The sequence below is a fragment of the Hordeum vulgare genome, chromosome 1H (assembly GCF_904849725.1).
Source record: "Hordeum vulgare subsp. vulgare chromosome 1H, MorexV3_pseudomolecules_assembly, whole genome shotgun sequence".
Lineage (NCBI taxonomy): Eukaryota > Viridiplantae > Streptophyta > Magnoliopsida > Poales > Poaceae > Hordeum > Hordeum vulgare.
Window position 1 is genome coordinate 483,758,992 of NC_058518.1, and position 12,824 is coordinate 483,771,815.

The 12,824-nt window shown below is 51.9% G+C and overlaps 1 protein-coding gene and 1 pseudogene across 1 annotated transcript; one reads left to right on the forward strand and one right to left on the reverse strand.

The window, feature by feature from the left end:
* Positions 1 to 697: 697 nt before the first annotated feature.
* LOC123401408 lies at positions 698 to 1,221 on the reverse strand (annotated as a pseudogene).
* Positions 1,222 to 3,255: 2,034 nt separating this feature from the next.
* On the forward strand, positions 3,256 to 4,810 carry LOC123401415 (mitogen-activated protein kinase kinase kinase 17-like). The gene has a single exon (XM_045095211.1). It carries the CDS (start codon positions 3,407 to 3,409, stop codon positions 4,808 to 4,810), a length of 1,404 nt encoding a protein of 467 aa, XP_044951146.1. The 5' UTR covers positions 3,256 to 3,406.
* Positions 4,811 to 12,824: the final 8,014 nt, after the last annotated feature.

Here is a 12,824-nt window from a genome sequence, read left to right on the forward strand (position 1 = left end):
CTGAAAGCTGTGCGCATGCAGGCAAAATAGTTGCTGGATGTTGCACCCAACGCATGCAATGCCACTTGAAGCAAAGGGTAGGCTTCACAGCATCATCTAACTCAAACTTACCCCATTTTTTGCATCTGTTGAAGATTGAGTTCGTGTCCGTCGCTTTTACATCTGCTTAAGATCCTCTCGATCTCGCGCATCACACCGTTGGTCGCTCGTCCACTGCACAACAACCGGTGTTCGAGAAGGTCAAAGGGCCGCCACCTGCTTCAGCTAGCTAGAGTCAGGGCCTTTTCCAACGGAAAGCAAAGTCTCCTCGTCTTTTGGCTTGCCTGCAAGAGTCGCCAGAAAGAAGATTAGCATTGACGAAACGAAAAGCTGAATTAATTAGTGTTAGTACTTGGCGTCCGGCAGTCGGCACTTGGAGTAGTAGTAAAGTAATTAGTGATAGTTTACATGTACAACCGTTAGTTTTTTCTTTGCGATGAATATAAAATCATTACTAGTTGACAAAGGGATCAACTTAAACTACGAGTCTACTATCATGTTTATTTTCTTTTAAAATGCGAAGTATAGGAACCAATCTCGTGTAGAAATAGAAAGTCATTCAGGCCGCGCTTGGTTCGTCGTATTTGCACTGAATCCGGATGTAAAATAAAGATCCTATTTCGTTTTTCGATTGCGTGCTTAGATCATCGTATTATTTTTACACCCGATTTCCATCCATCGGTTTTCTGCTGGTTTTGGCCCCGTTTATATCTGTACAACTTACGGACCAACAGAAGCCACGCAAATAAAACGACGCCCCGCAGAGGGAGCCGAGGGAGTTGACGAGCGCGGGGGCGTCCCTCCCGCGGCCGCCGCTGCCGCGCAACAGGACGTGGAGCAGCGTGAGGAACCCCCCCCCCCCCGGTTGGCGACGTGGGTGAGCGCCCACATCATGGCGTGCTTGGCCCCGGAGCTCTGGTCCACCACCACCATCACCCGCTTCCTCCCGGCCACCGCGACATCCTCCGGCGCCGCAGAACCCGCCGCTGCCGCCGCGTCGGTGGCCTCTCGCCTGCGCCTTCTTCCTCGACCACCTCCTCAACCCCCTCCTGCCGGTGGCAGTGCCCCGCCTCCGCACTCCCACTCCTCCAGCTGACGCGGGATCGGCGCCGGCGCGCTACCGCTGTCGTTGGAGCTCAGCTGGCGCATGAAGTAGTCGCTGCTGCCCCCGCTGCTCCCCATGGATCTCCTCCCCGCCTTGCAGCGCGCGGCGGTCGGCTCGGTGCGGTTGCACGGTGCGGTGCCCTCTTCGACGGTGCTGCATCTGCTTGGCCTGCTTGGTCGCCCTTTTCTGCGGCGGCTTGGGCAGGGTTCGCAACGGGCAGGGCAGGTGGGGGCAGAAGGGCTGGAGGTAGGCGACGAAGCAGGAGTGGAGGCCGGTGCGGGAGCCCATACATGGAATTTTACAAGCGGAAAATATTGCCGGTTGTATATTACTGAACACCGATAATATACAGTTGTAATTATTTACATTTATAAGATTTCACCGACAATCCAAACGCAGCCTCATATGAATCAGAAGGCTTCAAAGAAAATAAAATACTACAAAAATCTTATCTTATAGAATTCCTATGAAAATCCTCCGCTCAAAGGAGCCCTACTACTACTACGGTGAAGGCTGACTTGTGTGCATCTCTTGGTGGTCGGCAGTGGGAAACAATCAAACATGCATGTCTATTACCCCATTTAGTATTTATTTTGGAGGACGGGGCGAGCATTGCGTTTTTTTAAGTAGGAGTAGGTGGCAAGGTAATTAGCGCTAATCTGTTTATGTAATCATTGGTTGACGGCTGAGTTAAGTTAAAGCAGTACACGTACAGTGAAGGCTGACTTCTGTGGCCGTACGTGTTACTTGTGGTGCACTTTGGGACGTCGAGTTCATATGCACAAGCAGCCGTCGGAACAACGCTGCCGCTCCTTTTCGCGTCGCCAGTCAGTCAGCCAGATCTGAACTGACGCGTCTGCGTTTGTTTCTGACTCAACAGCGCAGCCACAGCCCGTGGCGAAAGAATTCTTGATTTTCAAGTGCACCATCATAGCCCATGTGGTGTCACTGGTGTGCGCTGCTTTCTTGCTGAGCCGAGGAAAAACGGACGGCCAAGGCAGCAAGCTTTACTTGGCTCGACGGTGAAGTGAAGTGAAATGGAATACATCAATCAATCCAGGGCGGCACGCACGATGAGGGCCCCCCGGCGGTGGCGACGGCGACGGCAAGGAGGAACGAGCGGCGGCGACGTGCTCTGCTGCTGCTCTTCTGTGCCCACAGCTTCAAATGTGGTGGCCAAGGAAGGAAGCAAAGCAACCCGTCCGTCCGGCTCACGTCAAGCGACGATCGATCTGCGTACCGGCGTATGCAGCCTTTCGGTCTCGGCGGGCGGCCCCGCGCCGCAAGACCACGCTTTCGGTCGCCGCATCACCATGCCGACGCGATTCTCGGCGGCTGCTCAACGTAGAGTACCGGTACTACGTATAGATCATGGCGGCGTGCGGAGGGCATTGCATCGCGTGTGCTGCGGCGAGCCAGCGAACATGTCCAGCAGAGGAGACGCCCGGGAGATATTTACTTGCTGGGAATGTTCTCTCCGGTGTTGAGCTTTCGCTGTAATTGATAGTGAAGCGTTCGCGAACCGTACCAGGCTACGTACCAGCCGTGAATTCTCTCTCCTTTGTATTCAGTTCAGAAACGAATTTGCTGCTGCCGCCGCGTTGAGGAGGAGTGTTTCCGGCAGTGCATCGGTTTTAGATGGATGCTGGTGGTGGACTTGGCCAACCACAGTGCCCAAGTACCAACCGTGGCCAACTCCGTTCTGCTGCAGCCGCTGACCTCGACGGCCGATTCGTTTACACCAGGGACGTGGGCAACCAACCCAGCAGAATGCTCCATTTCAAACAGTTCGTCTCGCAACGACCGACCAAGGCTTTGACAAGTGCTATACTGGCGAGTACGTAGTACCTTCCAAGAATCCTCGGCTGAGCTCAAAACGCGAGAGATTCGACACGGTTTTTGCCTTTTCCCTGCTCCTAAACAAGATTATTTGACGCCGGTAGTCAGAATTGACGGAGCGCTAAGCTTAGTCAGGTCAACCTTTCCCGAGACCCGAAGGAGCTTGCTTCCCACGCCTTTTCGGCTCTGGATTTCCCAATCCCCGCACGCACACGCCAAATGCCTTCCATGTTCTAAACTCGCAATCGCCCCAACTTTTCTTCACCACAAAGTACAAAGCCTTCCTTTCTCCCCCTCCCTCCACTTCCTATATATACGCACGCCTGCCAAAAAAAGAACCCATCAGAAATTCAGCAGGCCACAAGCAAGCTCGAGATCATCAGAGTCCCAATTCGCAACACAGAAGAAAGGAAAGAAGAGAAGATGGCCATGTCCACCGTGGGCAAGCAATGGACGCGCGTGCGCACGCTCGGCCGCGGCGCGTCGGGGGCCGAGGTCTTCCTCGCCGCGGACGACGCCTCCGGGGAGCTCTTCGCGGTCAAGTCCGCCGCGGGGGCGGCCTGCGCGGCGGCGCTCAGGAAGGAGCGGTGCGTGATGGCTACCCTCAGCTCCCCGCGCATCGTATCTTGCATCGGCGGCCGTGGCGCCGGCGACGGCTCTTACCAGCTCTTCCTCGAGTTTGCCCCCGGCGGCTCGCTGGCTGAGCAGGTGGCGAGCAACGGGAGGCTCGACGAGCGCTCCGTCCGTGGCTACGCGCTCGACGTGGCGGCCGGGCTTGCGTACCTGCACGCAGCCGGGATGGTCCACGGGGACGTCAAGTCGAGGAACGTCGTCATCGGCGCCGACGGCCGCGCCAAGCTCGCGGATTTCGGGTGCTCGAGGAAGTCGGGCGCTGACGTGCCAATCATCGGCGGCACCCCGGCGTTCATGGCGCCGGAGGTGGCGCGGGGCGAGGAGCAGGGCCCCGCGGCAGATGTCTGGGCGCTCGGCTGTATGGTTGTTGAGATGGCCACTGGACACGCGCCGTGGAGCGGCATGGACGGCAACGCGCTCGCGGCGCTGCACCGGATCGGGTATACGGAGGCCATGCCCGAGGTTCCCGAATGGTTGTCCGCCGACGGGAAGGACTTCTTGGCCAGCTGCCTTGTCAGGCAGGCCAGCGGCCGGTGCACCGCGGCGCAGCTGCTGGAGCACCCGTTCTTGGCCTCCGCCATCGTCGAGGCGAAGCCGCAAGCCGTGGCGAGCAAGTGGGTGTCGCCAAAGAGCACCCTGGACGCAGCATTTTGGGAGTCAGAGTCCGACAGTGAGGAGGCGGAGCACGACAGCACGGCCGAGGTGAGGATCAGGGCATTGGCCTGCCCTGCGTCGGCGCTCCCGGACTGGGACTCCGACGAGGGATGGATCGATGTGCTCTCCGCGCCAACCGTGGCACCCGAGGCAGCGGCCGACGAGACGACAGACATGGACGACGAGGCGATCACAAATGAAGAACCCAGCGGCGCAGAGCCCGGCGTTCTCGGCATTATCGTGGACCAGGAGCGCAGCGGTGTCGTCAGTGCGGTAGAAGGGTACTCTGATTCAGTCAGGCACAGTCGTAGGCATCGGTGTTTGGGTGATTTAGCTTCTCACCAAATATTATCGTGTAAATCGTGTTTTTGCAACAGAATCAGCAATGCAAAAGATTTCGTTCTTGCACAAGCACTCTGTAGTTTGTTTGTCCGCTCATGCTTCCACCTCTACCCTCATTGCGACACGTTCGATCGGGCGCGGATGAAATTGACATGCTACTTCGCCGGTGCAAACCAGTACCACGTGGCGTGGCCATGACTCTGACGACTCTGATGGAGGAAATCTGGCGTGAATTTGCAAGCTTGCCGGCCACGCCGCACACAGGAGCTTCCACCGTGAAAAGTAAGTAGTAACGACACGGAAAGCGCAGCGTCACAGCAGCACACGCACTAGAATAGAAATTGAAACGACCTCTAGAAAAAAAAATTACTCTTTTTTTAGACAAAGAAAGAAAGTACCCCTTGCTATGCTACATCGCACAACAAGTCAAAAACTATATATTAGGTTACGTGGGTCCACCAGAGCTGACGGGCCGACCGGTGAAAGCGAGGCCTTTTGGACAAGTGAACGTCGCGTCCAGAAATTGCTTCGCCAGGTGGGGATCCATCCAGCCAGCCACGAGCGCCCTCCTCCGCCCGCGTCCCCTCGCCGCCGCCCGACGCACTCGCCGACTCGTCGTGCACTTCTCTATCGCGTGTGTGCTGCGTGTCGGAGCATCTGACTCTTATGTGTGCACCATGCTCTTCGTTCTTTCAAGCGTGCTTCTAGACTTATAAAAAGGCCATCAAAACCATGATCATCCTGATTCAATCCGAGTTTTAGAAGGAGAGAAATAAATGCATTTTCAGAAATAAGGTAGTAGCACTAACAAACATCATCACATCCATCACAAGAACTTTTGAGTTTTGGCGTCAAGCAGGACCAGTTTTTTTGGAGCACCCCTTTGAAGACCCGTCGTGAAAATTTTGCATGGTTGTTCTATCTTCCTTTTAGTCTTCTTTTTAATTCCTTAATCTTCTGATCAAATGCCACATTTTGTATTCCCATCCGCATCCTGCTATGAATCATTACAAGCTAGCCAGCTGCTGGATCTTTTAAAAAAAAATCTAACGGCTCGTGCCTATTTGTTTATTTTCTTTTTACACGAAACTCAGTAGCTAGGAGCTTTTCTATTGCTTTTTTTTAAAAAAAAGGAGGCTATTGTCTGGCTTTAAATTGATGAAGTCCTTACACCAACAGATGCAATATTGGTGACGTTTGCCTCGTAGTTCTAACAAAGAAGGACATTAATTACCTTGCATGCATGCAAGAGTAAGACATTAATTACCCTTGCATGCACGTGTATGGCAGAAAAAATACACATTAATTTACACGACAAACAAGAAGACAAATTGTCTTAGCAATATTGACTTAGACGACCTTGACTTTTGCCTTACTACGTGTGATATGGACTTGTGGTCTTGTATATAAAAATGAAAGGAGTACTATACATTATGGAAGTAGTATCATACAATAATACCATATGCATGATACTAGTATATGATACTTCCCATATGATCAGCCTTAGAGCATGGTTAATAGTATAGCCAACTGCTGGCAATAAGCCATCTTATAGCTCATCTTATAGCTAACAAGTACAATAGATTATAAAAGAGTACTATTTTTATCATATATGGTCCACATTTCATTCTCACAAAACACCTAGGAGCACGTGCTAGAGCTGACTCTTCACGAAGAACCCGCTTTTCTTTTCTCTCCTCTTCTCTCTCATCAAACTCAGTAAAAATATAGTATTTTAATCCTTACAGCCTGCTGACTGTACCTTATTGTACTTGCTCCTACAAATCGATTCACGTCGTTGTAAACTGCTATGAGTCTATTCGTAGCCTCTCTATAGTAGCCCTGCGTCTACAACAGTCATGTCTGCCGTTGACCAATCGTTGATGGAACCACACGGGGTACGGCTGGGAGCGGTAAGCGGAACCCCAGGCGCCCTTGTCCACCTGATGGCGGCGTGAATGGAGGGATAAGAAACTTAGGAGGCTACGAGCACTATATTGGGATCTAAAACGAACATGAGCACGCATGGTCGTGGGATGTATGCACATTGTTTTTCTAGCAGTTTTGTCACCCGATGTGTGTGTGTGTGGGGGGGGGGGGGGGGGGGGGCAATTTTTGGGGGCCGTTCGATTGCACCACTCGCACATGCCCCATGACAGGCCTGCATTGTAGCTTTAAGAGAGATACACATTATGATAGAAGTTTAGAAACATCGACAACTGGTCGGCGATGAAGTGAGGAGAGAACTAACGACAACTAGTGTGTCGCGCTAACATGGGCGAGGGAAGAGAGATGGAGGAAACGATCATGCGGCAAGGAAAGAGAGGAACACCCACAAGTGGGGGCGAGAGAGCGGGCACGCACTATTCTACGGTGGGTGTTAGAAGGATTGAACGGGGATGCCAAACGTCCTCCTAATGTGAATGAAAAGAATCATCTAGAGATTTCACATTTGGGTGAGCTTTGGCGGAGTCAGCCAAAAGGCCAATCCTCTATTTGTTTCCAAAAAAGGCCGGCCATACCAGAAAGTACCTTTCTATGCACAGGAGCAAATGCTCATCGTGTGAACAGTAAAAATGTAAAAAATAGGAAATAAATTTAAAAAATTCTAAATTTTTTGTGTGACATACTTTTATAAATATTTAAAGATAAGAACTATTCAAAATTAATTCAAAAGGAATGAGCTTTTTTGGGTGACGTCTGTGACCTCGGGAAAGTCATCTGCTACTCTGCTTCTCGACACGAAAGCAGGGCAATGCTCCATTTTTGATAATTCGTCCTACCCTTAGCTTTGCTACTTGACTCGGAACAACGGTTCGGAGTTCGCCAGAATACGACGACATGCTGAGTTCTCAACGACTAGCATGAATTGAAGGACGCTGATTGCCGTTGTACCTATTGATAAAGGATTGGTTGTGCATACAAAATTTCATTACGAAATCACATTGGTGAAAGTTGTGCAAAAAAAAAAATCAGAGCTCCAAAATGCTTTTGTAAGTAACATTTTTAAAGCATCAATATGTTTTACCACGCCGTCCACCAATGTGATTTTGCGATGAAATTTTGGATGCACTATAGACATTTGTCAAAGTATGCTACATTTTTTAGAATATTTTGAATGTCTTTTTTACTTTTATTTGAATTTACTGTTCACATCAATACCATTTGCTCCTGGGTGTAGAAACTCCACGTCCGGCCATACCTCTAGTGTATTTCTATCACATCAGATGATCTACTCCTCAAAAGATGTCTGGTACTCCATGAAATTAAATATACTACTACTCCCTTTGTTTTTAAATATTTGTTTTTCTAAAATTTTAAGTATAGACCAGATACAAAACAAAAAGAGTGAATTTATATTTTAAATTACGTCTACATACATCTCGTATGTAGCACGTAGTGAAATCTGTATAAAGACAAATATTTAAAAACGGATGGAGTAATAACTAGTCCTTAAAGGCCTCCTCTCTTCAGTTGGTCAACCTCTTCCCGGGTTAAACTACTCGCCGAGCTCCAAGTTTAATGTCAACGTTGTACGCTAGCTGCCTCGAGATCAAAGTTCAGGCCCCCTTTTTCGGTACCTGCCCATTTTTTGAGAGGACGCTGACTCCCTTTCCTATCGGAAGATTAATTTGGACGTTGACTATGTTGGCTGGAACACAAAGCAAAGAAAAGCGAATCACGCAGACCTTTTCTCCCGACTGCGCACCATTGGCAAGCAACAGGTTTGAGTTGAAAGCGTTCCACTTTTGCAAGCGGTTAGGATTCACGTCCATCTTCATAGAACTGCTGGAGAGGACGGAACAATTCTCCTTCTGATTCTGAAGGTTCGACGTACCTGGCTCCAAATAAACTAGGAGTAGCTGAATACATTTTGCACGCACGCAGGCAATAGTTGCGTTGCATCCAACGCGGCGTCACTTTCAAGTAAAAGCTGGCTTGGCCGCCTCATGTAGCTCAAACTTATCGGCAACAGCAGACGGCTCATGCACTGATGCACATCGAGTTCGTGTGATCATGTCCAAGTCGCTTTCATATCTGCCGCCGGATATCGTTTCGATCGGCACGGACCGTATCATCATACCGCGCGCACTGCTCCCGGCGTTCGGCGAGGTCAAAGGGCCGCCGCCTGCTTCAGAGTTGGGGCCTTTTCCATGAAAAAAGCAAGAATCCTTTGCCTTTTGGCTTGACAGCAACAGGCGCCGGAAAGAAAGATTATCATCAACAAATCGAATTTGGAGTTAAATAGTGGCGGACTGCAGTCGGCACTGGAACACTGCAGGGGTTGAGTTAAACAATAGTGAATGTGGCGGACTTGTGTGCATCTCTTGACGGTCGGCACTGGAAGTGGAATCGGTGCACTTTTCTTTAAGGAAGAGGCAAAAGATTTGGCACTGGAATTTGGGGTATTGGCCTTTCTTTTGGAGGTAAGGTAAGGTAATTGTAGTGCTAATGTATTTCTGCAATCATTGGTTGACGATGGAGTTGAGTAAAGTAAAAGGACAGTGAGGGCTGACTTGTGTGGCTGTGTGACTTGTGTAGCACATTTGGAGGTTGACTTACGTCGGAAGAACGTTGTTGTTCCTTTTCTCTTGTCAGCGAGATCTGTGAACTGAGGAAACAATCTACTATTATTTCGAGTTCACCATTATAACCTGTGTGGTGTGGGCTTCTTTCTTCTTTCGTATGGAGGAAAATGGGGAGCCAAGCCATGCATCTAGGGTTACTCGGCTGCGACGTGGTGTGGAGTGGACAATTTTTTAGTATTAAGCCTAACAAAATTCAGATCTGATCTAACTTTAATTATTATTTTTAATCTAATCTATTTACATGACGCCGACTGTCGTGGGTATAAGCCTGACAGTAGATGTGTAGGGTACGAATGAGATGGGCAGAGTCCTAGCTACGGCGAGGTTGTATGAGTTCAGGCCCCTCTACGGTGGAGGTAATAGCCCTACGTCTCAGTGCTCTCGGAGCTTGTTACCGAGTGTAATATAGAGTATAATGTTTTTCTAACCCTTTTACCAGTGGGGGAGGGCGGCTTATATAGAGTGCGCTGCCCTCCACAACGGTTCTGATTCAAGGGTGGAGTAGTGGCGATTGAATGCGTACGTTACAGGTAACGTCTGCTCTAAATGCTAGTAAATGCACCCGGAAACGTACGGCAGTTTTCCTCCAGAGAGGTTACGGCGCACTGAGTGTATCCAGTCGGTAGGCCCGGTGTCCTCCGAATGTTAGTCTCCGACTAGATGATTCTGGACCTGTTACCGACTGGATGATAGGGGCACCTTAATTCAGTCGGGCATACTTAAGGTCCTGTCCCTTGTGTGGGGTAGTCCTTGGGTAGGACCTGTAGGACAGGCCTATGACCCTACCCTAGGACTATGACCCCATCATTAGTCCCCGAATGGATTGGGGTTGAAACGTCAAAGCGGTGCTCGAAGTTCAGATTCGACTGGACTAGGTTCGGCTTGGGCGTTGCTTGCCTCTATCCATTTTATCTCTCCTGACCAATGGTCCGAGTGGATGTGTTTTGCGAAAAAGACTGTCGGGAACCGAGTGCTTTCGCGGCATCTTTTGACGCGACCGGTCAACTGACAGTGGCGGATTTTCCGGGATCTCAAATTTCGGGTTCCGCGCGCTTAGCGGGGGCGACGGCAGCGCGCTCGAGTAGCGCCTGACTCCTCGATCCTCGCGCCTTCAACTCCTCCGCCGATATCGCCGCGGCTGGTTGGGCAGATAAGATTTCGGGCCCGCTCGCCAGCGACCCAGTCGGTGCTCTATTTAACTCTGGTCGACGAGACCCTTCGGTTACGCTCGCCGAATCCTCTGCTCTTGCTTGCCCCGTCTTCCTCGCCACCTCCTGCGCTCATACACCCTTCTCTTCTCCTCCTTCTCGAGAGCTCGCCCTCGCCGCCATGACCAAAGGTCAGACCAGCAAGATGGAGGCAAGGAAGAAGAAGAACAAGGCGGCGGTTGCTCAGCGGCGGCAGCGGCCATTGCCGGCGGGATGGATCCAGGGAGACTTTCTCCCCTCCACAGTGACGGAGGGGGACCTGCTGGAGCTGGTAGAGCACGACCAGCTCGTGCATAAGTCCTGGAGGCTGCCGGCGGACGACGAGGTCGAGCCGGCGCCACGGGAGGGGGAGCGCGTCTTGCTCCTCAGCCATGTTCACCGAGGTTTCTCTCTGCCCCCACATCCTTTCTTCAAAGGTATCATGAATCATTCTGGTGCTCAACTCCATCACTTCCCTCCGAATGCCATCGCCCACCTTTCTGCCTTCATTGTTTTGTGCGAGTGCTTTATTGGTTGTCCTCCCCATTGGGGTTTATTCAAACACATCTTCTCCGCCCGCTCCCAAACCATAAAACGTCTTAGTCAGTCGGATGACAAGACGCATCTCCTCCAGCTCTGCGGGGGTTTAGGGTTCCAAAAGAAGAGTCGGAGCAGCTACCCTGCTCTGCAGTTGAGCGAGTCGGTTAGGAACTGGCAGTCAACGTGGTTCTACTGCGAGGATATAGCCTGTCCGAACGCGTCGACTGGGTTGCCTCCATTTAGTCTAGACTGTCCTGCTCCGCCCAAGCAACTCGCCCTCTCAAAAGCTGAGAAGAACGACATCCAGCCTTTGGTCGAGGCACTCATGGATGTTGTCAGGAGGGGGGTCACTGGGATTGACCTACTGGAAGTCTTCATCGGTCGGCGAATCCAGCCTCTGCAAGCCCGCCACCACGCTATGTGGCACTACACAGGGCCCGAGGACTCCACTCGGACCAACGTGGAGGGCATTCTCGAGGAGAAGGTGACCTCAGGGGTGCTCCAAATCACGGATCCCTGTGAGAATCCCAAAGGAGCCCGCCGAGTGACGCCTTACAGCGCGGACAACCCTCCACCGAATCAGGTGAGTAGCATTAGCCGAGTGCGTTGAACTGTCTTGATTTCAGTAGTTCATTTATATCTCCGTGTGATGTTTAACGTTTCCGACTGAAATTCATGCAGGCGTGGACCAACTGGTTCTCCCCCGTCTCGAACGGGAATCCGGAGGAGGAAGAGGAAGAAGGCAGCCAGGAGGGGAGCGTGGAGAGCGCCGAATACGTCTCCGACAGCGGGGAGTCAGAGGAGGAAGAAAGCGAGGAAGAGGAAGAGGATGAAGAGCTAGACTCGCCACCTCCGCGGCCAGAGCATCGGAGTAAGCGTCGGCAAGAGCATGCCGTTCCTTCAGCTCCCCCTGCGCCGTCGAGTGCTCCGCCTGCCGCCCCGGCGGTACCGAGTGTTCGAGGCACCAAAAGAGCCAGCGACGCAGCCGCTGAACCTCCAGGCCAGTCCTCTAGGGTGCCCAAGCCGAGTGGGCCCAAACCTCGGAAGGCTCTGCCGCGGATGAGGATGGCCATCCCCGTCACCTCCACGTAAGTGAATCTAGTTTTCGGCTCTTTCTGTTGACTGAGTGAACTCCTGCTTTACAAGTCGAATGGTCTTCACTCGACAGGGTTGCCACTTCTACGACCTTGCCGGCCCGCCAAGGGGACGACCCCATGGACACGGACAACGTCGTTTCGTCTCAGCCAGGTATGTTGTGGGAGAGTCGGGTATTTTATTCCTGCAGACTGCGCCATCCCTTTCTTTTTCTGAGGCGCCGTGTTACTCGGCTTGTCAGGGGGGAGAGCCGACCCGGCCGTGGAGCCTGTCGTGGAGCCTGTCCCTGAGGCTGCTCCTCCTGCTGCCGCCCCTGCCGCCGACGCTCCACCGAACGAAGTGCCTCCGCCGACTGAACCGGTGCCGGTGGGTGAGGAACCGACTGGGGCGAACCTTGGGATGAACCAGGATCTTCCCATGATTCCCGGTTCGTCGAATGCTGGATTCAGCATTCCGTGTGTCCCAGAGGAGCAGGTGGGAGCGGCCAAGGGGGCCATGGTCCAGGCGGAGCTGATGGCCGGAGAGGCCAAGAGGGTTTATGACTCCGCTGCGGCTTTGTACCAGCGGAGCTTGGAGCTGTGCGACGACATCCGAGTAAGTAGTCTAGTAAGTACTTACTTTTCTTCTGTAACCCACTGGGTGTTGTCTATTGTTTGCAATGGGTTCACTCCGAGTGAACCCAGTGGGTGTAGTCCCCGAGACTTCTGTCGAGTGCTTGCACCGACAGTTGTCTTTATACATTTGGTCTTTAGTCTTGTCATGTCTGTAGACAAGATTTCCGAGTGCGAGTACTTACTATAG